This window comes from Erinaceus europaeus, chromosome 6, assembly GCF_950295315.1.
Source record: "Erinaceus europaeus chromosome 6, mEriEur2.1, whole genome shotgun sequence".
In the NCBI taxonomy this organism is placed as follows: Eukaryota; Metazoa; Chordata; class Mammalia; order Eulipotyphla; family Erinaceidae; genus Erinaceus; species Erinaceus europaeus.
This window is the reverse complement of record NC_080167.1, coordinates 12,599,209-12,622,725: the sequence shown is the minus strand read 5'-3', so window position 1 is coordinate 12,622,725 and position 23,517 is coordinate 12,599,209. Positions and strand designations below refer to the sequence as shown.

At 42.9% G+C, this 23,517-nt stretch overlaps 2 protein-coding genes and 1 non-coding gene across 5 annotated transcripts in view; 1 reads left to right on the top strand and 2 right to left on the bottom strand.

Moving 5' to 3' along the window:
- Positions 1-10,053: 10,053 nt before the first annotated feature.
- Positions 10,054-16,539, bottom strand: RPL6 (ribosomal protein L6). 3 transcript variants are annotated; one of them, XM_007528887.3, is made up of 7 exons: positions 16,515-16,539; positions 15,448-15,693; positions 15,233-15,331; positions 13,425-13,568; positions 11,433-11,481; positions 10,499-10,683; positions 10,054-10,248 (listed from the first exon to the last, which is right to left on the bottom strand). In XM_007528887.3, the coding sequence occupies exons 2-7, from the start codon at positions 15,691-15,693 to the stop codon at positions 10,096-10,098; spliced, it is 876 nt and encodes a 291-aa protein (XP_007528949.1). In that variant the 5' UTR covers positions 16,515-16,539; the 3' UTR covers positions 10,054-10,095. The 3 variants fall into 3 exon arrangements, with proteins under 3 accessions (XP_007528949.1, XP_060049042.1, XP_060049043.1); XM_060193059.1 differs by lacking the exon at positions 16,515-16,539 and adding an exon at positions 16,421-16,437; XM_060193060.1 differs by lacking the exon at positions 16,515-16,539 and adding an exon at positions 16,003-16,019.
- A 2,216-nt stretch (positions 16,540-18,755) lies between these two features.
- Positions 18,756-23,517, top strand: part of PTPN11 (protein tyrosine phosphatase non-receptor type 11) — a 50,577-nt gene continuing 45,815 nt past the window's right edge. Inside the window, exon 1 of the mRNA XM_060192663.1 lies at positions 18,756-18,786. Within this exon, the coding sequence (XP_060048646.1) occupies positions 18,756-18,786 (31 nt within the window). The remainder of the gene's footprint in view (positions 18,787-23,517) is intronic.
- On the bottom strand, positions 19,314-19,420 carry LOC132539131 (U6 spliceosomal RNA). Its single transcript, XR_009550437.1, has one exon. It is a non-coding gene; the product is annotated as a U6 spliceosomal RNA (small nuclear RNA).

Here is a 23,517-nt window from a genome sequence, read left to right as displayed (position 1 = left end):
ACTCTACAAGAATGGCGTTAAAATATCTTCAATCTTTGACATCAATAAATGTCAATGGCCTGATTCACCTATTAAAAGACACAGAGTAGGAAGATGGATCAGAAAACACAATCCAACAATATGCTGTCTACAGGAAACCCACCTAACTCAACAAGACAAACACAGACTTAAAGTGAAAGGATGGAAAACTATCATACAAGCCAATGGCCCACAAAAAGGGCAGGAACAGCTATTCTCATATCTGACATGATAGACTTTAAAATAGATAAGATTAAAAAAGATAGGAATGGACACTACTTAATGCTCAGAGGATCAGTCAATCAAGAGGACTTAACAATTATTAACATCTATGCACCCAATGAGAAGCCATCTAAATGCATCAAACTTCTACTGAAAGAGTTACAGCAATATATTAACAGTAACACAATCCTAGTAGGGGACTTCAACACCCCACTCTCTCAACTTGACAGATCATCCAGGCAGAAAATCAGTAAAGACATAATGGAGCTAAATGAAGAGATAGATAAACTAGAACTATTGAACATTTTCAGTCATTCATCCCAAGAAACTGGAATACACATTTTACTCAAATCCACATGGGTCATTCTCAAGGACAGACCATATGTTAGGCCACAAAGACAGCATCAGCCAATTCAAGAGCACTGAAATCATCCCAAGCATCTTCTCAGACCACAGTGGAATTAAACTAACACTTAACAATCAACAAAAGATTAGTAACAGTGCCAAAATGTGGAAGCTCAACAGTACACTTCTTAACAACTTCTGGGTCAAAGAGGAAATCAAGGAAGAAATCAAAATGTTTCGAGAGTTCAATGAAAATGAAGACACAAGCTATCAAAATATTTGGGACACAGCTAAAGCAGTCCTAAGAGGGAAGTTCATAGCTATACAAGCACACATTAGGAAACAAGAAAAGGCACAAATAAACAGCCTGATTGCACATCTCAAAGACCTAGAAGAAGAACAACAAAGGAATCCTAAAGCAACCAGAAGGACAGAAATCACTAAAGTTAGGGCAGAAATAAATAACATTGAGAATAGGAAAACCATACAAAAGATCAACGAAAGTATATGTTGGTTCTTTGAAAGAGTAAACAAAATAGACAAAACTTTAGCCAGACTCACAAAACAAAAAAGGGAGAAGACCCAAATAAATCGGATAGTAAATGAAAGAGGAGATATCACAACAGACACTGCAGAAATTCAACATATCATGCGAGGCTTCTATGAACAACTATATGCCACCAAGCTAGAGAACCTGGAAGAAATGAATGATTTCCTAGATACCTACCAACTTTCAAAACTAAGTAAAGAGGAAGTGGATAACATGAACAGGCCCATCACAGCTAATGAAATTGAAACAGTTATCAAAAATCTTCCCAAAAATAAAAGTCCTGGACCAGATGGTTTTACAAATGAAGTCTACAAAACCTTCAAAGAAGAACTAATACCTCTACTTTTAAAAGTCTTCCAGAAGATTGAAGACACTGGAATACTCCCTGCCAGCTTCTATGAAGCCAACATCACCCTGATACCAAAAGCAGACAGGGACACAACCAAAAAAGAAAACTACAGACCAATATCTCTGATGAACATAGATGCGAAAATATTGAACAAAATTCTAGCCAACCGGATACAGCAGTATATCAAAAAGATTGTCCATCATGACCAAGTGGGGTTTATCCCAGGCATGCAAGGTTGGTTTAATATACGTAAATCAATCAATGTGATCCACCACATCAACAAAAGCAAGACCAAAATCCACATGGTCATATCAATAGATGCAGAGAAAGCTTTTGACAAAATACAACATCCCTTTATGATCAAAACACTACAAAAAATGGGAATAGATGGAAAATTCCTGAAGATAGTGGAGTCTATATATAGCAAACCTACAGCCAACATCATACTCAATGGTGAAAAACTGGAAGCATTTCCCCTCAGATCAGGTACTAGACAGGTCTGCCCACTATCACCATTACTATTCAACATAGTGTTGGAAGTTCTTGCCATAGCAATCAGGCAGGAGCAAGGAATTAAAGGGATACAGATTGCAAGAGAAGAAGTCAAACTCTCCTTATTTGCAGATGACATGATAGTATACATGGAAAAACCTAAGGAATCTAGCAAGAAGCTTTTGGAAATCATCAGGCAATACAGTAATGTGTCAGGCTATAAAATTAACATTCAAAAGTCAGTGGCATTCCTCTATGCAAACACTAAGTTAGAAGAAATTGAAATCCAGAAATCAATTCCTTTTACTACAGCAACAAAAACAATAAAATATCTAGGAGTAAATCTAACCAAGGAAGTGAAAGACTTGTATACTGAAAATTATGAGTCACTACTCAAAGAAATTGAAAAAGACACAAAGAAGTGGAAAGATATTCCATGTTCATGGGTTGGAAGAAGTAACATCATCAAAATGAATATATTACCCAGAGCCATTTACAAATTTAATGCTATCCCCATCAAAATCCCAAGCACATTTTTTAGGATAATAGAAAAAAATGCTACAAATGTTTATCTGGAACCAGAAAAGACCTAGAATTGCCAAAACAATCTTGAGAAAAAAGAACAGAACTGGAGGCATCACACACCCAGATCTCAAACTATATTATAGGGCCATTGTCATCAAAACTGCTTGGTACTGGAACATGAACAGACACACTGACCAGTGGAATAGAACTGAGAGCCCAGAAATGAGGCCCCACACCTATGAACATCTAATCTTTGACAAAGGGGCCCAGACTATTACATGGGGAAAGCAGAGTCTCTTCAACAAATGGTGTAGGAAACAATGGGTTGAAACATGCAGAAGAATGAAACTGAATTACTGTATTTCACCAAATACAAAAGTAAATTCCAAGTGGATCAAGGACTTGGATGTTAGACCACAAACTATCAAATACTTAGAGGAAAATATTGGCAGAACTCTTTCCCGCATAAATTTTAAAGACATTTTCAATGAAACGAATCCAGTTACAAAGAAGACTAAAGCAAGTATAAACCTATGGGACTACATCAAATTAAAAAGCTTCTTCACAGCAAAAGAAACCACTACCCAAACCAAGAGACCCCTCACAGAATGGGAGAAGATCTTTACATGCCATACATCAGACAAGAGTTTAATAACCGACATATATAAAGAGCTTGCTAGACTCAACAAGAAGACAACAAATAACCCCATCCAAAAATGGGGGGAGGACACGGACAGAATATTCACCACAGAAGAGATCCAAAAGGCTGAGAAACACATGAAAAAATGCTCCAAGTCTCTGATTGTCAGAGAAATGCAAATCAAGACAACAATGAGATATCACTTCACTCCTGTGAGAATGTCATACATCAGAAAAGGTAACAGCAGCAAATGCTGGAGAGGGTGTGGGGACAAAGGAACCCTCCTGCACTGCTGGTGGGAATGTCAATTGGTTCAATCTCTGTGGAGAACAGTCTGGAGAACTCTCAGACTGTTCAGGCTAGAAATGGATCTACCCTATGACCCTGCAATTCCTCTCCTGGGGATATATCCTAAGGAACCCAACACATTCATCCAAAAAGATCGGTGTACACATATGTTCTTGGCAGCACAATTTGTAGTAGCTGAAACCTGGAAGCAACCCAGGTGTCCAACAACAGATAAGTGGCTGAGCAAGTTGTGGTCTATATACACAATGGAATACTACTCAGCTGTAAAAAATGGTGACTTCACCGTTTTCAGCCGATCTTGGATGGACCTTGAAAAAATCATGTTGAGTGAAATATGTCAGAAACAGAAGGATGAATATGGGATGATCTCACTCTCAGGCAGAAGTTGAAAAACAAGATCAGAAAAGAAAACACAAGTAGAACCTGAAATGGAATGGGCATATCGCACCCAAGTAAAAGACTCTGGGGTCGGTGGGTGGGGAGAATACAGGTCCATGAAGGATGATAAATGACATAGTGGAGGTTGTATTGTTAAATGGGAAACTGGGGAATGTAAAACATTAATTTCCCAATATGAAATAAATTAAAAAAAAAAAAAGAACAACCTCCTCATTCGAGAAAGAGAGAAAAAAAAATTCATACCTGAGGTACCAAAGGTCCCAGGTTCAATCCCCAGTACCACTAGAAACAGGAGTTTAGCAGTGCTCTAGTATGAACACACACACACACTCACACACACACACACACTCCAATATGCAAGCACACAGGAAACAGCCATTCATAGAATCACAGAAAGGAAAAGCTTATGGTCTATGACTTCTTTTCTTTGGAATTATCCAGCTGAATGGGAAAAGCAGCAAGAGACAGTGTAGGTTGGGCAGCCAAAGGTTAAAACGTTACCGGAAGCCAGAGTAAGCAGGAAGAATCAGCTCCTTGTAGTTTGGACCTCAGCGCCCCCTCCCCCCAGGGAGGCATCTCCCCAAGGAGAGCAAGCTTGTTGATGGAGACCAGGTCCCTACAGCCCAAGCTGCTGACGTGATGAGGACTGGTCCTGGCTCCAGCTGGAGGGCCCCTAGGACCTACTACCTGAAGGCAAATGGTCCTTGATGGCCTTACTAGAGTTTGGAATTGCCTTAAACAAAGCAGCCATGTTAGCTTGTTTGAAGGCCTTTCTAAACACCAGGGAAAAAGCATAGCCCCACATCTGCTAAGTAGACATACACACGCGCACTCTCTCTCTCTCTCTCTCTCTAACTCACTCTCCCTCTCTCACTCATGACAGAGTCTGTGGAGGAGGTTGATTATTTCCATCTCACTAATCACAGTCTCAAAAAGGAAACCCACTCACACCTACACAAAATATTTTTTACCAATTGATCTGGTAGCCTTCATCTTTTTTTTTTTTTCCTTCTGTTTCTGCATGGACCTACCATGGCAGTAGGGAAAGCAAATCGGATAAAAAGGGAGTTTGAAAGCAAGAAGGGAGGGATTCTCTGGAGAGTTCCCCTGAATTACCATAACAGGGATAAGCCTCCAGGAAAATGAAAAGCCTAAAGATGAAGCTGCATTATCCAAAGCTCCTAAGAGAATCAGCGCTCAGGAGCTGAGCTAGATGCCTGGTCCTTCAGCGCCCCCCTGTGGGCACCAGAGGCCCTGTGCACAGGACTGATGGAATCTTTCATCCACCGCGTTCTTCAATCTGTCAGGCTCTTATAACTAAGGCATAGCTCCTATCCTTAAGGAGCTTTATTATTTAATTTAATTTATTTATTATTATTTTCCCAGAGCACTTCTCTGTATTATTTTATTTTTTAAAAGATTATTGATGGAGCCGGGTAGTGGCACACCTGGTTAAGTGCGTTACCTATCATGAACAAGGACCTGGTTCAAGCCCCTGGTCCCCACCTGCAGGGAGAAAGCTTCACAAATGGTGAAGCTGTCTCTGTCTCTCTTTCTCTGTCTTCCCCTTCTTTTCAATTTCTGGCTGCCTCTATCCATTAAATAAATAAAGATAAAATATTAAAAAGTGGGAGTTGGGCGGTAGCGCAACGGGTTAAGCGTAGGTGGCTTGAAACGCAAGGACTGGCCTAAAGATCCCGGTTCGAGCCACCAGCTTCCCACCTGCAGGGGAGTCGCTTCACAGGTGAAGCAGGTCTGCAGGTGTCTGTCTTTCTCTCCCTCTCTGTCTTCCCCTCTTCTCTCCATTTCCCTCTGTCCTATCCAACAATGACGACATCAATAACAACAACAATAATAACTACAACAATAAAAAACAAGGGCAACAAAAGGGAAAATAAATATAAATAAATATTTTTAAAAATTTAAGATTATTTATGAGAAGTAGAGAGCGTGGGAGACAGAAATAGTGCAACACCCTGGCACTTTTTTTAAAAAATTTTTTTGGAAGTTATTTTTAATACTATTTTATTAATTTATTATTGGATAGAGAGACAGAAATTGAGAGGGGAGGGGATAGAGAGGGAGAGAGACAGAGAGATATCTGCAGTCCTGTTTCATCACTCAGGAAGCCTTCCCCTTGCAGATGGGGACCAGGGGCTTGAACCTGGGTCCTTGTACACAGCAGTGTGTGTGTGCTTAACCAGGTGCACCACCACCTGGCCCTTTTTAAAAAATATTTTTAAAGTATTTTATTTATATTGTTTAGAGAGATGCAGAGAAAGACAGTGAGAAACACCAGAGCACTGCTCACCTCTGGCTTATATATAGTGGTGTGGAGGATTGAACCTGGGACTTCGGAGCCTCAGGCATTAGAGTTTTTAAATTTTTAAATATTTATTTTCCCTTTTGTTGCCCTTGTTGTAGTTATTGATGTCGTTGTTAGGGCAAAAAGAAATGGAGAGAGGAGGGGAAAACAAAGAGGGGGAGAGAAAGAGAGACACTTGCAGACCTGCTTCACCACCTGTGAAGGGAATCCCCAGCAGATGGGGAGCTGGGGCTTGAACCAGGATCCTGCACCAATCCTTAAGCTTTGCGCCACCTGTGCTTAACCCACTGCGCTATCACCAACTCCTACTGTAGCACTTTCTATGGGGCAGACAGAGCTAGGACCACCACGCCACTTCCTGGGCACCTCAAGAAGCATTTCTTCTTATTATTATTTTAAATATTTTATTGAGAAAAATAGAAGAACCAGGGATCACCCTGGTACATGTGCTGCTGGGGATTGAACTCAGGACCTCATGCTTGAGAGTCCAATGCTTTATCTACTGCGCCACCTCCCGGACCATTATTATTATTTTATTTTTATTGGATACAGACAGAAATTGAGAGGGGAGGGGAGATAGTGAGAGAGACAGAGACACACATGCATCCCTGTTTCACCACTCGTGAATTTTTCCTCCTGCAGGCATGGACCAGAGGCTTGCTCCTTGCACACTGTAATGTGTGCACTTATGCAGGTGCACCACTGCCTGCCTACCCTCACCCCCCCAAAAAAGTTTTAATTCTTGAAGTGGCTGGAGCTTTGGAGAGAAAAACATGAGAATCCCAGTTCCATCCCTAGAATCATGTGCCAGAGGGTTGCTCTGGTTCTTTCCCATCCCATGCTTCTCCCTCCCTCATTAATAAATTAATTTTGGGGGCCAGGGGGTGGCATACCAGGTTAAGTGCACACATTATAGTGTGCAAGGACCTAGGTTCAAGCCCCTGGTCTCCAGCTTCAGGGGAAATGCTTCACAAGCGGTAAAGCAGGGCTGCAGGTGTTTTTCTCCCTACCTCCCTTTCCTCTCTCAATCTCTCTGTCCCTGTGCAATAATAAATTTAAAATAAATATATATATTTTAAAGAATAAATAAATTTGGGGGGCAAGCAAAAAAGTTCACTTGGATAATGTGTTGTTTTGCCATGTTCATGACCCAGGTTCAAGCCTGGTCCCCACTGTATTGAAGGAAGCTTTGGTGCTGTCATTTTCACTCTATCTGTATCTGAAAGTCATCCTGGAGCACTGAAACCCCTGCAGTGACAAAAATTAGATACAGCAGGCTGGGTGGCAGCGCATCTGGTTGAGCACAGATGCTACAATGCTCAAAGACCCAGGTTTGATCCCCTAGTCCCCACCTGCAAGGGGAAAGCTTCACAAGTGGAGAAGCAGTGCTGCAGGTGTCTCTCCCTCTCACTTAAATATTTTTAAAATTAAGTTATTTGCATAACTATTATTGCTATCATCTCCACCCCATTCTCTCCTTTTATTGTTCTTCTTCCATTTTGTTAATAGTTAACATATATATATTTCTTTTTTATTATTTATTTCCATTTTGTTGACCTTGTTTAATTGTTGTAGTTATTGTTGTTGGATAGGACAGAGAAATGGAGATAGGAGGGGAAGACAGAGAGGGCGAGAGACAGACACCAGCAGACCTGCTTCACCACTGCAGGTGGGGAGCTGGGGGCTCAAACCCAGATCCTTATGGCGGTCCTTGTGCTTTGCACCATCTGCGCTTAACCCAATGCACTACCGCCTGACTCCCTTTGAGGCCACTTTTTTAGTTAAATAGAAATAGACAACATAACACCAGAGGTTAAGCGCACGTGGCGCAAAGCACAAGGACCAGAGTAAGGATCCTGGTTTGAGCCCCCAGCTCCCCACCTGGTAGCCTCACAGGCAGGGAAGCAGGTCTGCAGGTGTCTTTCTCTACCCGTGTTCCCTTCCTCTGTCCAACGATGACAACATCAGTAACAACAATAAAACAAGGGCAACAAAAGGGAAAAACAAACAAAAATAACATTGAGAAAATGAAAGCACAAAAGCTTCCTTTAGTGCAGTGGGAGCTGGATTAGAACCTGGGTTGTGCTCTTGGCAAAACAGCGCACTAGCAACAGAGCTACTTTCCAGCTCAGTGTGCTTGCTTTGTCACACATACAACTTAAGTTTGTGTTGTCAGTCCTCACTGCACTAGAAGAAGCTTTGGTGTTGGGATGTCTTTTTCCTTACTCTGGTCCTTGCACTTTGCACCTTCTAGTATCAAGAAATGCTTTTCTTGGGGGATAGATAAGCATATCTGAATTTATCTTAAGAAAACTTCACCGTGAGATGAGTATATACATAAACTAGGGCAAAATATATATCTGAAAGCAAAAGTACACAATAGTCTGCAGTGAGTACCCCCAACAATTCATCTGCACTATTCCAGCCTTTAAGTCCATAATTGTTCAATAATTTGTTTGGCTTTGTATGTTAACTCTCTTTTCAGCCACCAGGTTCTGGATGCCAGCAGGATGCCGATCAGACTTCCCTGGACTGACGACCCCACCAATGTGTGCTGGAGCTCTGCTTCCCCAGAGACCCACCCTACTAGGGAAAGAGAGGCAGCCTGGGAGTATGGATTGACCAGTCAATGTCCATGTTCATCGGGGAAGCAATTACAGAAGCTAGACCTTCCACCTTCTGCAACCCACCATGACCTTGGGTCCATATTCCCAGAGGGATAAAGAATGGGAAAGCTATCAGGGGAGGGGATGGGATATGGAGATCTGGTGGTGGGAATTGTGTGGAGTTGTACCCCTTCTATCCTATGGTTTTGTTAATATCTCTTTTTTAAATAGAGGGAGCAGGTTAAGTGCAGGTGGCACTAAGAACAAGGACCCATGTAAGGATCCAGGGTTGAGCCTCCAGCTCCCCATGCGCAGGGGAGTCGCTTTACAAGAGGTGAAGCAGGTCTCCAAGGTCTCAGCACAATAAAACAAGGGCAACAAAAAGGGAATAAATACTAAAAATAAAGTGGAGGGTGAGGCAGTAATGTACCTGGTTAAGCACACAATGTGAAATGCAAGGACCAGTACAAGGATACCTGTTTGAAACCCCAGCTCCCCACATAGGGGTAGGTGTTGCTTCTCAAGTGGTGAAGTAGGTCTGTTAGGTCTTTTTCTCTCCTACCTCTCCCCTCCAATTCTTTACTATCCAACAATGAAAAAAAAGATGGCCACTAGCAGTGGATTCAAAGTGCAAGCACTGAGCCCCAGAGAAAACCCCAGACAAAAAAAGTAGTAACTAAGGAGACAGTGGAGAACAAAGCTAGTTCTATACTGAATTACATATGATGCACTATTTACACTGTGATAGGCTGTTACTACCTTATAAGGCAGAAAATGAAAACCATCACTGTTATTCAGAAACTTGATGAATTCCCCCCACAAATGCCATTGATGCTCCAGTTTTCATGCTAAGACCCTGCTGCTGCCTCCCAGTGCACAGGTGGGAGCTTCTGAAATCTTTCTAATCTCAAGGCAAGCCTGGAATATTAAAGCTTTGCATTTCATACCCCACCTCAATTTATTCTATTGGTCCTGAGTTCAATCTCCTAGAGCAAAACATGCCAGAACTACAGTTCTCAGCAATCTTTAAGATACACATGTAGGGGTGGGGGGAAGAAAGGCAGTGATGCACTGGATTAAGGCATACACCTCTTCACCTCACCTTGGATGCAGCTTGAAGGAATCATGTTAAATGAGATAAGCCAGAAAGAGAAGGATGAATATGGGATGATCCCACTCATGGACAAAACTTAAGAGAAATGCAGGTGTTTATTTCCCCTCACCTTTCAATTTCTTTCTCTATCCAATAATAAATAATTTAAAAAGACAAAGGAAATGAATACATTATTTAATTAAGTTCTTTTAAAAAGTAGTTTAGAACACCAGTTTATGTGGGTAAATTCCATTTGTAAGAGCAAACACAGAGCGGAGATAGCCCTGGAGCTGAGGAACAGCTTTGATTCTTGGCAAAATTTGTGAGTCCACAGCTTTTTGATCAACCTTGCGCTGCTCTGTAATCTCGTATTTCTAAAAAGAAAGGAAAATTTAAATGTTATCAAATGATTATTTCAGTTCTATCTCACAAAGACTCAAGCCCAAAAAATATTAAGATGTCAAAAGCAATTTTGATAATCCTTCCATTGAAGGGCCCTGGTCTTTAGTATAATACAAGCAGCACTTCCTATCCTTTGCTTTTAATATGCTTCTAGGACAGAGAATGACTAACATGATACAGTTGCACCAAAACCCCAGAGACAAGAAGCTAGAAATAGCTTACCTCCTTCTCTGTGTCGAAGATCTCACCTTCCTGGTGTCTGGGCTTTCGCAGCTTCTTCTTCTTGAAGTAAGTATCAGTGAGATGCTTGGGGATTTTCACACTACTGATATCAATTTTGGTGGAGGTGGCAATGACAAATTTCTGGTGTGTTCTACGCAGAGGAACACGGTTGAGTGACAGAGGTCCTAGAACAGGAAAATAAAAATACTTAAGGAAAGAAAATATCTAAGTAGCAATTTTGGGACTTGGAGAGATCGGAAGTGAGTTTGTAACTTCCCCTGGATCTAGAGGAATTATAACCCCCATTTCAACTATTTAAAAAACTTTTTTTTCTATTTCTTTTACCTTTTGTTGCCCTTGTTTTTCATTGTTGTTATAATTGATGTCATCGTGGTTGGATAGGACAGAGAAAATGGAGGAGGGGAAGACAGAGGGGGAGAGAAAGGTAAGACACCTGCAGACCTGCTTCACCACCCGTGTGAAGTGACTCCCCTGCAGGTGGGGAGCTGGAGCTTGAATGGGGGAAAACCGAACCAGGATTCTTACACTGGTCCTTGTGCTTTGAGCCACGTGCGTTTAACCTGCTGCGCTACCGCCAGACTCCCTTTAACTACTTTTATCAACAACTTTTCAACATCCCAATTTTATCTAATGTTCCCCTTCCTCAAATCTTTCGTCTTTGCTGCAGCTCCCCATGGCACACTTTTTCAGAAGTAGCACAGCACCAAAACCTCCACCAGTACAGTGTTGGTTAGTCTAGAACTTGGGTCATTCACATGGCAAAACGGTTATTCCACCCCAAGTGAAACATCTTGATGAGCTCTCAAAAATTTTAAAGCTACCTAGGTCGAAAAAAATCAGGGTCAAAACCATAAATTCCGAGTAGGGAATAGCAATAGCCACTATGTTTCAGAGAGACTAAAGATTTTCTTACCAGTCACAAGGAGCAAGCCACTCTCCAGCTGCTTCAGGAAAACCACCCTCTGAAAAATCAAACACAAGTGCTAGTTAATTAGACTAACTTTTGGCGATACGAGAATCCGGCATGAAGCCCAGCCAGTCTATCTTGGCGTTACTCTCGATTGCACTCTGTCATTTCACAAACATCTCATAAAAACTGCAGCAAAAGTGGGCGCGAGGAATAACATCATTGCAAGACTGGCCAGCTCCTCATGGGGCGCGAGCGCTTCCACACTACGATCATCATCTCTGGCATTATGCTATTCCATTGCAGAATACTGTGCCCAGTATGGTTCCGTAGCCCCCATGTCCACTTGGTCGATTCCAAATTATATTCCTCCATGAGGATAATTTCTGGAACCATCCGTTCTACCCCGGTTCCATGGCTGCCAGTTGTTAGCAACATCGCCCCGCCAGATATTCGTCGGGATGCGGCATCATCTAAGTTCATTTCCCACGTCTACGCTCGACCGGACCTGCCAATATACTCGGATATCTTCGCCCACCCTGTCCAACGCTTGACGTCTCGTCACCCAATCTGGTCCCCTACGCCTACACTGAACTTCTCTGTTCCAGACTCTTGGAAACAGAGCTGGCAGTCAGCTGAGGTAAAGAACAAACATCTCATCACAGACCCCTGCAAGCGTCAACCCGGCTTTGACCTAGTACGTTAGGATTGGGCCCTCCTCAATCGCTATCGAACAGGCCGTGGCCGGTGCGCCGCTATGTTCCATCGCTGGGGAGCCAGAGACGACCCGAACTGCCCCTGCGGCTACAGACAGACTATGACCCACATAGTCAACGACTCACTCCCACCTCTCCAGATTCAAAGGAGGTCTCGAAACTTTACATCAGGCTCAACCTGACGCTGTTGACTGGCTACGGAATTAAGGGCAAACGCTAGAAGAAGACTAACTTTTGAGAAACCCCTTTTTAAAAATATTTACTCATTCCCTTTTGTTGCTCTTGTTTTACTGTAGTTATTGTTTTATTAAAACCTTTTTAAAATTTTATTTATTTTCCCCTTTGTTGCCCTGGTTTTCACTGTTGTTGTAGTTATTATTGTCGTTGCTAGATTGGACAATGAAGAATGGAGAGAGGGGAAGCCAGAGAGGGACAGAGAAAGATAGACACCTGCAGACCTGCTTCACTGCCTGTGAAGTGACTCCTCTGCAGGTGGGGAGTCGGGGGCCAAACCGGGATCCTTACACCGGTCCTTGCACTTTGTGCCACGTGCGCTTAACCCACTGCTCTATCGTAGGCCCAACTCCCCAGACTAACTTTTGAATTAAATCACAACCATGTTATTTTATTTTAAAATTATCTTTATTTATTGGATAGATAGAAATCAAAAGGGAAGGGGAGACAGAGAGAGGAACAGAGGCAGAGACACCTGCAAACCTGCTTCACCACTTGCAAAGCTTTCCCCCTTTCAAGTGTGGACTGGGGATTGAACCCAGGTCTTTGCTCATTGTAATGGCCCCAACCATAGGTGTTTCTACTATGAATACACTAGGCACTTCAGGAAGCAGTGAAGTGGGGTAACTCTAGGATACCAAAAAAAAACTTTCAAATGATATATATATTTACCAGAGCTCTTAGCTCTGGCTTATGGTGGTGAAAAAAATCATAGAAATATGATTTTTTTTTGCATGATTGTTATCTACCCTGCCCTACATGTAAATTTTAAATGAGCAGATATGCCATTACATATCAAAAATTCTTTAGCTCAGCAACTCCAATGCCCTCAAAAGTACTCTAACTCCAACACAAAAAGCCTAGGTATGGTAACATTTGAAATATTTTTTCAGAGTATTAATAAGGACCAAAAGTTACTACATATTTGTGACTTATACCTGTTCAAGCTAGTCAGACTGTAGGTCAGGTCACCTCCTTCAATCTGCAATAGATCCCCCCCCCCCCCCAAGCAACTAGGAGCATGGGGAAGTACAAGTGCTGTGCTCACCTTGCCTCTGTGGCGCCCAGTGAGGATGATCAGAATGGTCCCGGGAGTGATGCTGGCTCGCAGCTTCCGGACATGCTGGCTGAAGGGCTTTTTGCCGTGGCTCAACAGCTTCCGAGGCACATCTTCAGTTGGGTAGTACCTAGGCTGAAGTGAAGACAGTACATGGGATTTAAATGATGGGTTTCAATCATTTATTTATTTGCTTCCAGGGTTATCGCTGGGGAACGTTGCCTGCACCACAAATCCACTGCTCCTGGAGGCCATTTTCCCCCATTTTGTAGCCCTTGTTGTCATTATTGTTGCCACTGACACTGACAGAAACTGAGAGAAGGCAGGGAGAAAGATGAGACACCTACAGACCTGCTTCACCACTTGTGAGGTGACCCCCCCACACAGGTAGGGAGCCAGGGGCTGGAACTGGGATCCTTGCACCAGTCCTTGTGCTTGGTGCCATGTAAGCTTAACCCCGAGCTACTGCCCGAACCACCCCCCAACCCATTTATTTAGCTTAGCTGGCTATGAGTCAAAAACTTTACTGCAGTCTGTTTGACCAACTTAATCTATATTAGCATATTTTCACTTGAAGTTTCACCCTCCAGGTCAAAGATTCAGACAGAAAGCCAGAGATACCACAACTGCTTCAATGCCACAGAGGACAGGCTTGTCACACACATGGCAGTCAATTATCCAGGTGAGCTATCTTGTAGATTTTTCTTTTTAGCAGAACATTTTAGGTCTGGCATATGGTAGTGCTAGGAATGGAACCAAAGAGTCAGAGCCTCAGGAAAATTCCCCAGCCCACCCCCCACCCCACCAGAGCACTGCTCAGATCTGGCTTAAGGTGGTTGGAGGGCTGAAGGCAAAACATTGGAGCCTCAGGCATTTGTTTTTTTGCATAATCCTTTTGCTTTATCTGCCCTCTCTGGTTCTGAGTTCTTTAAGAGAAAAATGTATAAATAGAATGGAATCCACTAAAATCATTGAACTGTATATTCAAGCAGTCTGAAAGCAAACAGGCTACTTTTCTAAGGGCAGGACTAAACCACTTTAACCTGATACAGAGCAAGCTACCATCAGACTATATACTGCAATGATCCACTTTCTAGGAGTCTCTACCCTCATGTCAACTGTGTCCTCAGAAACATTTTGTAAATTATGAATGAGATATCACATTTTCATTTCTAAATGTTTATAACCTTCCCATTTCCTATTAGCACATATTAATTTGTTCACAGGCAACAAACTGTTTTTGATTTTTTCTTTTTTCCCCTAGGATTATTGCTGGGGCTCTGGAGGCCCATCTTTCTCCCATTGTTATTGGATAAGAGAGAAAGAAATCGAGAGGCAGAGAGGGGAAGAGAAAAAGACACCAGCAGACCTGCTTAACCACTTAGTGATCCCCCTAAAGGAGAAGCCAGGACTCAAAACAGGGATCCTTGCCCTTTGCTTAACCCAGTGCACTACCACACTTCTAAAGGACAATCCTTTACTACACACCTGTTTGAGCGTATATTACAATGCACAAGGACCCAGGTTCAAGCCCCCAGTCCCCACCTGCAGGGGGAAAGCTTTGCAAGAGGTGAAGCAATGCTGCAGGCGCCTCTCTCTCTCTCCCTTTCTATCCTTGCCTTCCTCTTAATTTCTAGCTGTCCCTACCCAATAAATTTTTTTAAAAAATCAAACAATAAACATTAAAACCAAATCTCAATCCCATTATCCTCATCAGCAAATTTCAGTAAGTTCTAAAAACACCCTTAAAATATCCAAAAGCTTCCGAACACTTAAAAAAGCACTGTGCTCAGTCTTACCATTTTACGAAGCTTAACCACTCGGGTACCACCATTCTTGTCACCACCAACTGGCTTTGTTACAGTTGCAAGGACCTTTTCCTTCTTTTTCTTCTCCACCTATATCAAAACACCAAGCACCAGAGAGTCAGAAGCAGACCACCTTTTTTTTTTTCTTCTTCCCCTTTTTAACCATCCACACAACGACAGGTGGCTTCCCCCGCCACATGCCTTACTTTGGATTTAGCAGCTGAGTACTTCCTCTTGTACATGGCCTTTCTGGAATACATAGCCGACCGCGAGTATCTGCCGATGCCTCTGACCAGGACTGGGTTCCGGCTGCAGTGTGGCGTTCCCTTTCTGGCCTTGGCCTTGGCCTTAGCCTTGGCTTTCGCCTTCTTACTCTGAGCCCCAGCATCAGCCTTCTTGGCTTGTGGCTTCTTCTCTTTTGCAACAGACTTCTCAGCCTTTTCACCCGCCATCTACAAACAACGGAGATTTTAGACAAGCCCTTTCCCCCTGCCACCCCGGTGACAGGCAGCGCGCAAAAAATACACGACTGGCTCCCCAACAAGCCGCCACACGCCCTCCCTCGCTCTCAAAGTAGCTGCGGATGCTCCTGATGCGCCCCCGCCCCATTAACGATAACTTTCTTAAACCCCACACCTAGTTAACTTCACGACAGTCTCCCCCGTAGGCTATCAACTTCAGTCTGGGAATTTTATTTTAAAATTCTTTAAAAAAAAAAAAAAGTCTTTTAAGACATCGTCATATGTAGCAAGCAGTCGGACAGAAACTGATCGCTTCCTGGCCTTTTGCTTTTTTCTTTCTTTCAGACTCCTCTCTCATTTCGTCCTAACAAGGGGAGGAGGAGGGGGAAGCTTCCAGGTAGCGCCTTCCGGGCGCGGACGGAGTTAACCGGGTCAGCTCCATTTGGCTTCCACCCCAAACGACCAACGCGGTTGAAACGAACTCGGAGACGACTTGTGAACCTCCGACCAGGGACTCCAGGGCGCGCGCATCCTCCCCATACCACCCTTGACCCCACTATCCTGCTACGGGTCTTCGGAGGGGCCCCGTTTCCCCGAGCCCAGGAAATGGCAAGCTTCTCCGCAACGCCACCTCTCCCTGTTCGTGGCCCAACGCAAGCCCAAGTGTGAGAAATGAAGAGCCTGGGAAACCTCTCAATAGGCCCCGAGCATGTCCGACCCCTGCTGATTTTCATTCGATAGGCTCCTGGTTCAGATGGCGAAAGATTGGGGTCCCCAGATCCAGTCTTGCAGAAAACACCCGCCATTCTTACCTTGCAAGATGGGAAAGAGAACTAAGGGCCTAGTTTCCGGTCTATAAGCAATCACGGGAAGGTGTCGCGTCTCACTTCCTTCCTGTTCTGAAGCATTATGGGAAATGTAGTATTCCCTGCTTTTGAAAGATTTGTCTGGGGAGCCGGGAGGTGGCGCCCCGGGTTAAGCAAGCTCACGTGGCGCAAAGCTCAAGGACCGGAGTAAGGATAACGGTTCGAGTCCCGGGCTCCCCACCTACAGGGGGTTCGCTTCACAAGCGATGAAGCAGGTCAGTAGGTGTCTATCTTTCTCTCCCCCTCTCTGTCTTCCTCTCCTCTCTCTGTCCTATCAAGCAACAACAACAAAAATAACAACACGATAAACAACAAGGACAACAAAAGGGAAAAAAATAAAGTTAAAAAAAAGCTCTGGCGATCTCTTTTCTAGTACAGATGGAAAGGAAGGCATTGTCTAGAAATGTATAAATATATATATATATATATATATATATATATATATATTTTTTTTTTTTTTTTTAAACCAGAGAACTGCTCAACTCTGGTTTATGGTGGTGTAGGGGATTGAACCTGGGACTTTGGAGCCTCAGACATGGGAGTCTGTTTGCATAACCATTATGCTATCTACCCCTGCCCTACTTTTTTTTTTTGTTTTTCGCCTCCAGGTTTATTGTTGGGGCTCAGTGCCTGCATTACAATTCCACTACTGGAGGCCATTTCCCCCATTTTGTTGCCCTTGTTGTTGTTATTGTTGCCATTGCTGTTGCTGTTGGATAAGAAAGAAAGACATCGAGAGACATGCTTCACCGCTTGTGAACCGGCCCCTCTGCAGGTGTGTGTGTGGGGCTTTGAACCAGGATCCTTACGCTGGTCCTTGTGTTTTGCACCATGTGTGTTTAAACCTCTGAGCTACTGTCCAGCCTCCTGGAAATGTGTAATTTTAAAAGTCCCATAAAATAGCTTCTGCTGGGCAGGGGTAATTTTTAAAAATTTATCTATTCCCTTTTGTTGCCCTTGTTGTTTTATTGTTATAACAGTTACTATTGTTGTTGTTGATGATGATGTCGTCGTTGTTGGATAAGATAGAGAGAGAAGGGGAAGACGGGGGGAGAGAAAGAGAGACACCTGCAGACCTACTTCACCGCCTGTGAAGCGACTCCCCTGTAGTTGGGGAGCGGGGGTGCCAACCGGGATCCTTACACCTGTCCTTGCGTTTATGCCATGTGCGCTTAACCCGCTGTGCTACCACCTGACTCCCTCCAATATATATATATATATATATATATATGTATATTCTTAATCTTTTAAAGATTTTTTAAAATTAATATTTATTTATTCCCTTTTGTTGCCCTTGTCTTATTGTTGTAGTTATTTTTGTGGTTGTTACTGATATCGTCGTTGTTGGACAGGACAGAGAGAAATGGAGGGAGGAGGAGAAGACAGAGAGGGGGAGAGAAAGACAGACACCTACAGACCTGTTTCACCGCCTGTGAAGCGACTTCCCTACAGGTGGGGAGCCAGGGGCTCGAACCAGGATCCTTACACGGGTCCTTGCGTTTTACGCCACGTGCGCTTAACCCGCTGTGCTACACCTGACTCCTTCCACTATTTTTAAAAAGGTTACTGAAAGTGTTTCTTTTTACATAATACTCCAGGCAACACTACATGGAAACAAGATGCAGAGGGTACTGTGGCGTCTCCTCTCTCTGTCTCTCCCGCTCTTTCACCCATGATTCCACTCATGCTGAAGGCACAAAACTACAGTGAAGCCCTAATTGCAACAACTAAATAAAGCTTTATGTAACTGAGATGTGGCATAGTGGAAAGAGCACCACTTATAAGCATAAGGCCCTGAGAATGACACTCAACATCACATATGCCAGACCAATGTTATGGTTCTGTCTGTCTCATAAATAAATAAATGTTTGGGAGTCGGGCGTTAGCGTAGCTGGTTAAGCACAGGTGGCGCAAAGCACAAGGACTGGTGTAACGATCCCGGTTCGAACCCCCAGCTCCCCACCCGCAGCGGAGTCCCTTCACAGGCAGTGAAGCAGGTCTGCAGGTGTCTCTTTCTCTCCCCCTCTCTGTCTCTCCCTCCTTTCCCCATTTCTTTCTGTCCTATGTAACAACAATGACATCAATAACAACAATAATAACTACAACAATAAAACAACAAGGGCAACAAAAGGGAATAAATAAATATTAAAATAAATAAATAAATGCTTATGATATAGGTATATCGACATGTCAGCTGCCTGGGTGTTTAACTGCTTGAGTAAAACACCTCTGCGAAACTGCTACTACAGAATATATATCAAAATAAATAAAATGCAGAGCCATTTACTTTAGCCCCTCAAAATTTGGACAATTTTTGGCAAGTGTTGCCTATTACATGCTCCAAAATATTTGTTAGATAACTTGTCATTAAAATAAAAACAAATGTGGTCCAGGAGGTGGCGCAGTGGCTAAGGCACTAGACCCTCAAGCATGAGGTCCTTAGTTCAATCCCTGGCAGCACATGTACCAGAGTGATGTCTGGTTCTTTCTCTCTCTCCCCTATCTTTCTCATAAATAAATAAATCAAAATCTTTAAAATAAAATGAGGGGCCGAGTGGTGATGCACCTGGTTAAGCGCACATGTTACAATCCCAAGGACCTAGGTTCCAGCCCCTGGTCCCCACCAGCAGGGGGAAAACTTCAAGAGTGGTGAAACAGTGTTGCAGGTCTCTCTCTCTCTCTCTCTCTCTCTCTCGATTTCTGGCTGTCTATCTAATAAAGAAAGATAATTTTATTTTTTTTTTTTTTCATTTTGAACGCTTCACGAATTTGCGTGTCATCCTTGCGCAGGGGCCATGCTAATCTTCTCTGTATCGTTCCAATTTTAGTATATGTGCTGCCGAAGCGAGCACAAGAAAGATAATTAAAAAAAAAAGTAAAATAAAAGCAAATGAACTCCCTCTTGTGTTCCATTGTGGTATTGCAAAAATCTCTGTGCATTAAGAATTATTGATTCATTAGTTATAAAATAAGCATTATGATGCAGGGGAGATAGCATAATGGTTATGCAAAAGACTGTCATGCCTGAGGCTCTGAGCTCCCAGGTTCAATCCCTTGTGCCACTATAAGCCAGAGCTGAGCAGTACTGTGGTAGGAAAAAAAAAAAAAGTCTGGGCATATAGCACTGGACTCTCAAGCATGAGGTCTCAAGTTCAATCCCTGGAAGCACATGTACTAAAGTGTTGTCTGGTTCTTTCTCTCCTATCTTTCTCATTAATAAAAAAATAAGGGAGTCGGGCGGGTTAAGCGCACGTGGTGCTAAGCACACGGACCAGCATAAGGATTCCAGTTCAAGCCCCAGGCTCCCCACCTGCAGGGGAGTTGCTTCACAAGCTGTGAAGCAGGTCTTCAGGTGTCTTTCTCTCCCCCTCTCTGTCTTCCCCTCTTCTCTCCATTTCTCTCTGTCCTATCCAACAATGACGACACCATCAACAACAACAACAACAATAACTACAACAATAAACAAGGGCAACAAAAAAGAATAAATATTTTTTAAATAAATAAAATCTCTAATGCAATAAAATAAAACAAGCACTACTAAATAAGATATCTTTAAAAGGTAGAGGGTGGGGTGGTAGTGAGAAGACAGCATAATGGTTATGCAGAGACTCTCATGCCTGTGGTTCAAAAGTCCCATATTCAATCCCTTGCACCACCATAAACCAACTCTGAGCAGTGCTTTGGTAAAAAAAAAAAAACAAAAAAAAAAAACCTGTCATGCTTGAGGGATGGAAGTCCCAGGTTCAATCCCCAGCATTTACATAAGCCAGAGCTGATCAGTGCTCTTGTCTTGGTTTCTCTCTCTATTCTTTTTATTATTATTATTATTATTATTATTATTATTATTAGCTTTATTTATTTATTGGCTAGAGACAGCCAGAAATTGAGAGGGGAGGGTAAGATAAAGGGAGAGAGACAGAGAGACACCTGCAGCCCTGCTTCACCACTCATGAAACTGTCCCACTGCAGGTGGGGACCAGGGGCTTGGACCTGGGTCCTTTTGCACTGTAATGTGTGTGCTCAACCAGGTGCGCCATCACCTGGCCCCTTTCTCTCTCTATTCTAATCTAAAATAAATAACATATTTAAGATAAACATTGCTTGCTGTCTTTATTCAATAAACAAATACTGAGATATTTTTAAATGCATTTATAAGAAGGAAAGAAAGAGTGGCAGGTTACAGCTGAGAGGATTGAAGTAATACTTTAGATTTAAGAGCATGAGGTTCCAAGTTTGATTTTTTTTTTTTTTTTTTTTTTTTTGCCTCCAGAGTTATAGCTAGGGCTTGGTTCCTGCAGTATGAATCCATTGCTCCTGGAGGCCACTTTTCCCTTTTGTTGGCCTTGTAGTTTATCTTTGTTATTATTATCGTTGCTGTTAGGACAGAGAGAAATCGAGAGAGGAAGGGAAGATAGATACCTGCAGACCTGCTTCACTACCTGTGAAGCGACCCCCCTGCAGGTGGAGAGCCTGGGGCTCAAACCAGGATCCTTAAGCTGGTACTATGTGTGCTTTGTACTGTGTGTGCTTAACCCTCTGCTCTACTGACCACCCCCTTTCATAACCAGAGTAGTGCTCAGCTCTGGTTTATGGTGGTGCAGGGGATTGAACCTAGGATTTTGGAGCCTCAGGCATGAGAGTCTGTTTGCACAATCATCATGCTATCTCCTCTGCCTGCAAGTTTGATTCTCTTCATTACATATGCCACAGCGATACTCTGGTTCTACCTCTCTCTCCCCTGATATTTATAAGTAAATCTTCAAAAAGAACGGAAGGAAAGTTCAAGAAAGAAAAGGGCTGGGGAGACAGTATAATGGCCATACAAATGATTTTTATAACAAAATATATCCCTAACTTTTGTGCGTAGCAAAGCAGGCACTATTTCAGGAGACTTGTTTTCTGTCCCATAAACATTATTATTAAACATGTAGTTTTGTCATATATTAAAGTGCTCAGAGCCAAACCTTTGACCTTCTGCACCCTATAGAGATCACCCTATAGAGATCCATACTTCCAGAGGGGTAAAGAGTAGGGAACCGGGTGGAGGGTAAATAGCATAATGGTTATGCAAACAGACTCTCATGCCTAAGGCTCCAAAGTCCCAGGTTCAATGCCGGCACCACCATAAGCCAGAGCTGAACAGTGCCCTGGTTAAAAAAAAAAAAAAGACCCCAGAGACACACCTTACTAGGGAAAGAGAGAGGCAGACTGGGAGTATGGACCAACCAGTCAACACCCATGTTCAGCGGGGAAGCAATTACAGAAGCCAGACCTTCTACCTTCTGCAACCCTCAACGACCCTGGGTCCATGCTCCCAGAGGGATAGAGAATGGGAAAGCTATCATGGGAGGGGGTGGGATATGGAGATTGGGTGGTGGGAATTGTGTGGAGTTGTACCCCTCCTACCTTATGTTTTTGTTCATTAATCCTTTCTTAAATAAAAAATTAAAAAAAAAAAGAGTAGGGAATCTTCACCTGGAGGGGATGGAATATGGAACTCTAGTGCTAGGAACTGCATAAATTGCACCCTCTTATTCCACAATCTTGTCGAGCATTATTAAATCACTAGTAATAAAAAAGAAGTTGAAAAATAAGAAAACATAAAGCAGAATAAGATTTCTACTTTATTAGTTATAAAATTGTCTGCAAGACAATCTTGCAGACAAGAAAAATCCGTTGTAAGTTTCAGTGAAAGTTCCACATGCAGTAGGAATTTGACATGGAAGAACAGAGTTAAGATAGGGAGTTGGGCTGTAGCGCAGCAGGTTAAGCGCAGGTGGCATAAAGCAAGGACTGGCGTAAGGATCCCGGTTTGAGCCCCGGCTCCCCACCTGCAGGGGAGTCGCTTCACAAGTGGTGAATCAAGTCTGCAGGTGTCTATCTTTCTCTCCCCCTCTCTGTCTTCCCCTCCTCTCTCCATTTCTCTCTGGCCTATGCAACAACAACGACAACAATAAAACAACAAGGGCAACAAAAGGGAATAAATAAAATAAAATTTAAAAAGAAGTTAAGATAAATGACTTAGGGCAGGGGTAGATAGCATAATGGTTATGCAAAGAAACTCTCATGCCTAAGGCTCTGAAGTCCCAGGTTCAATCCCCCACACCACTATAAACCAGAGCTGAGCAGTGCTCTGGTTAAAAAAATAAATCCAGGACAGCTGACTCCACCACCAATACATCCTGGAGCTCTACTTCCCTAGAGCTCATACCTGAAGCTCTGAATTTCCTGCCTCACCATTATGCAGGGCTGAGCAAGGCTCTGGTAAAAAAAAAAAAAAAAAAAAAAAAGTAAATAAATAAAAATTTTTTAAAATCAGAGTGAGACCAGAACACTGCACAGCTCAGACTTATGCTGGAGAGTTGGGGATTCACCCTGAAGCCTTGGAACCTCAGGCATGAAAGCTTTCTACATAAACTTTAAGCTATCTCCCCAGCCTCCAAGTTTAGATATTATATACTGGCAAAGATCATGATGACAATATTAAGAAGAAAAAAAAGTAAAATCCATTAGAGTGGGAATGTCATTATGTTAAGAACAGACATCTGCTATGTTTAATTAATGAATGTTAAAGTTTCTTTTTTTAAAGAGTTTTTAATATTTATTTATTCCCTTTTGTTGCCCTTGTTGTTTTATTGTTGTAGTCCTTGTTGGATAGGACAGAGAGAAATGGAGAGAGGAGGGGAAGACAGAGATGGGGAGAAAGACAGATGTCTGCAGACCTGCTTCACCGCTGGTGAAGTGACTCCCTTGCAGGAGGGGATCAGGGGCTCAAACCGGGATCCTTACACTGGTCCTTGTGCTTTGTGCCACCTGCTTGCTGTGCTACCGCCCAACTCCTGAATGTTAAAGTTTCTGTGTGCTTTTTTGTTTTTTTTTAAGATTTTATTTATTTACTAGAAAGATAGGAGGAGAGAGAGAGAGAACCAGACATCAATCTGGCACATGT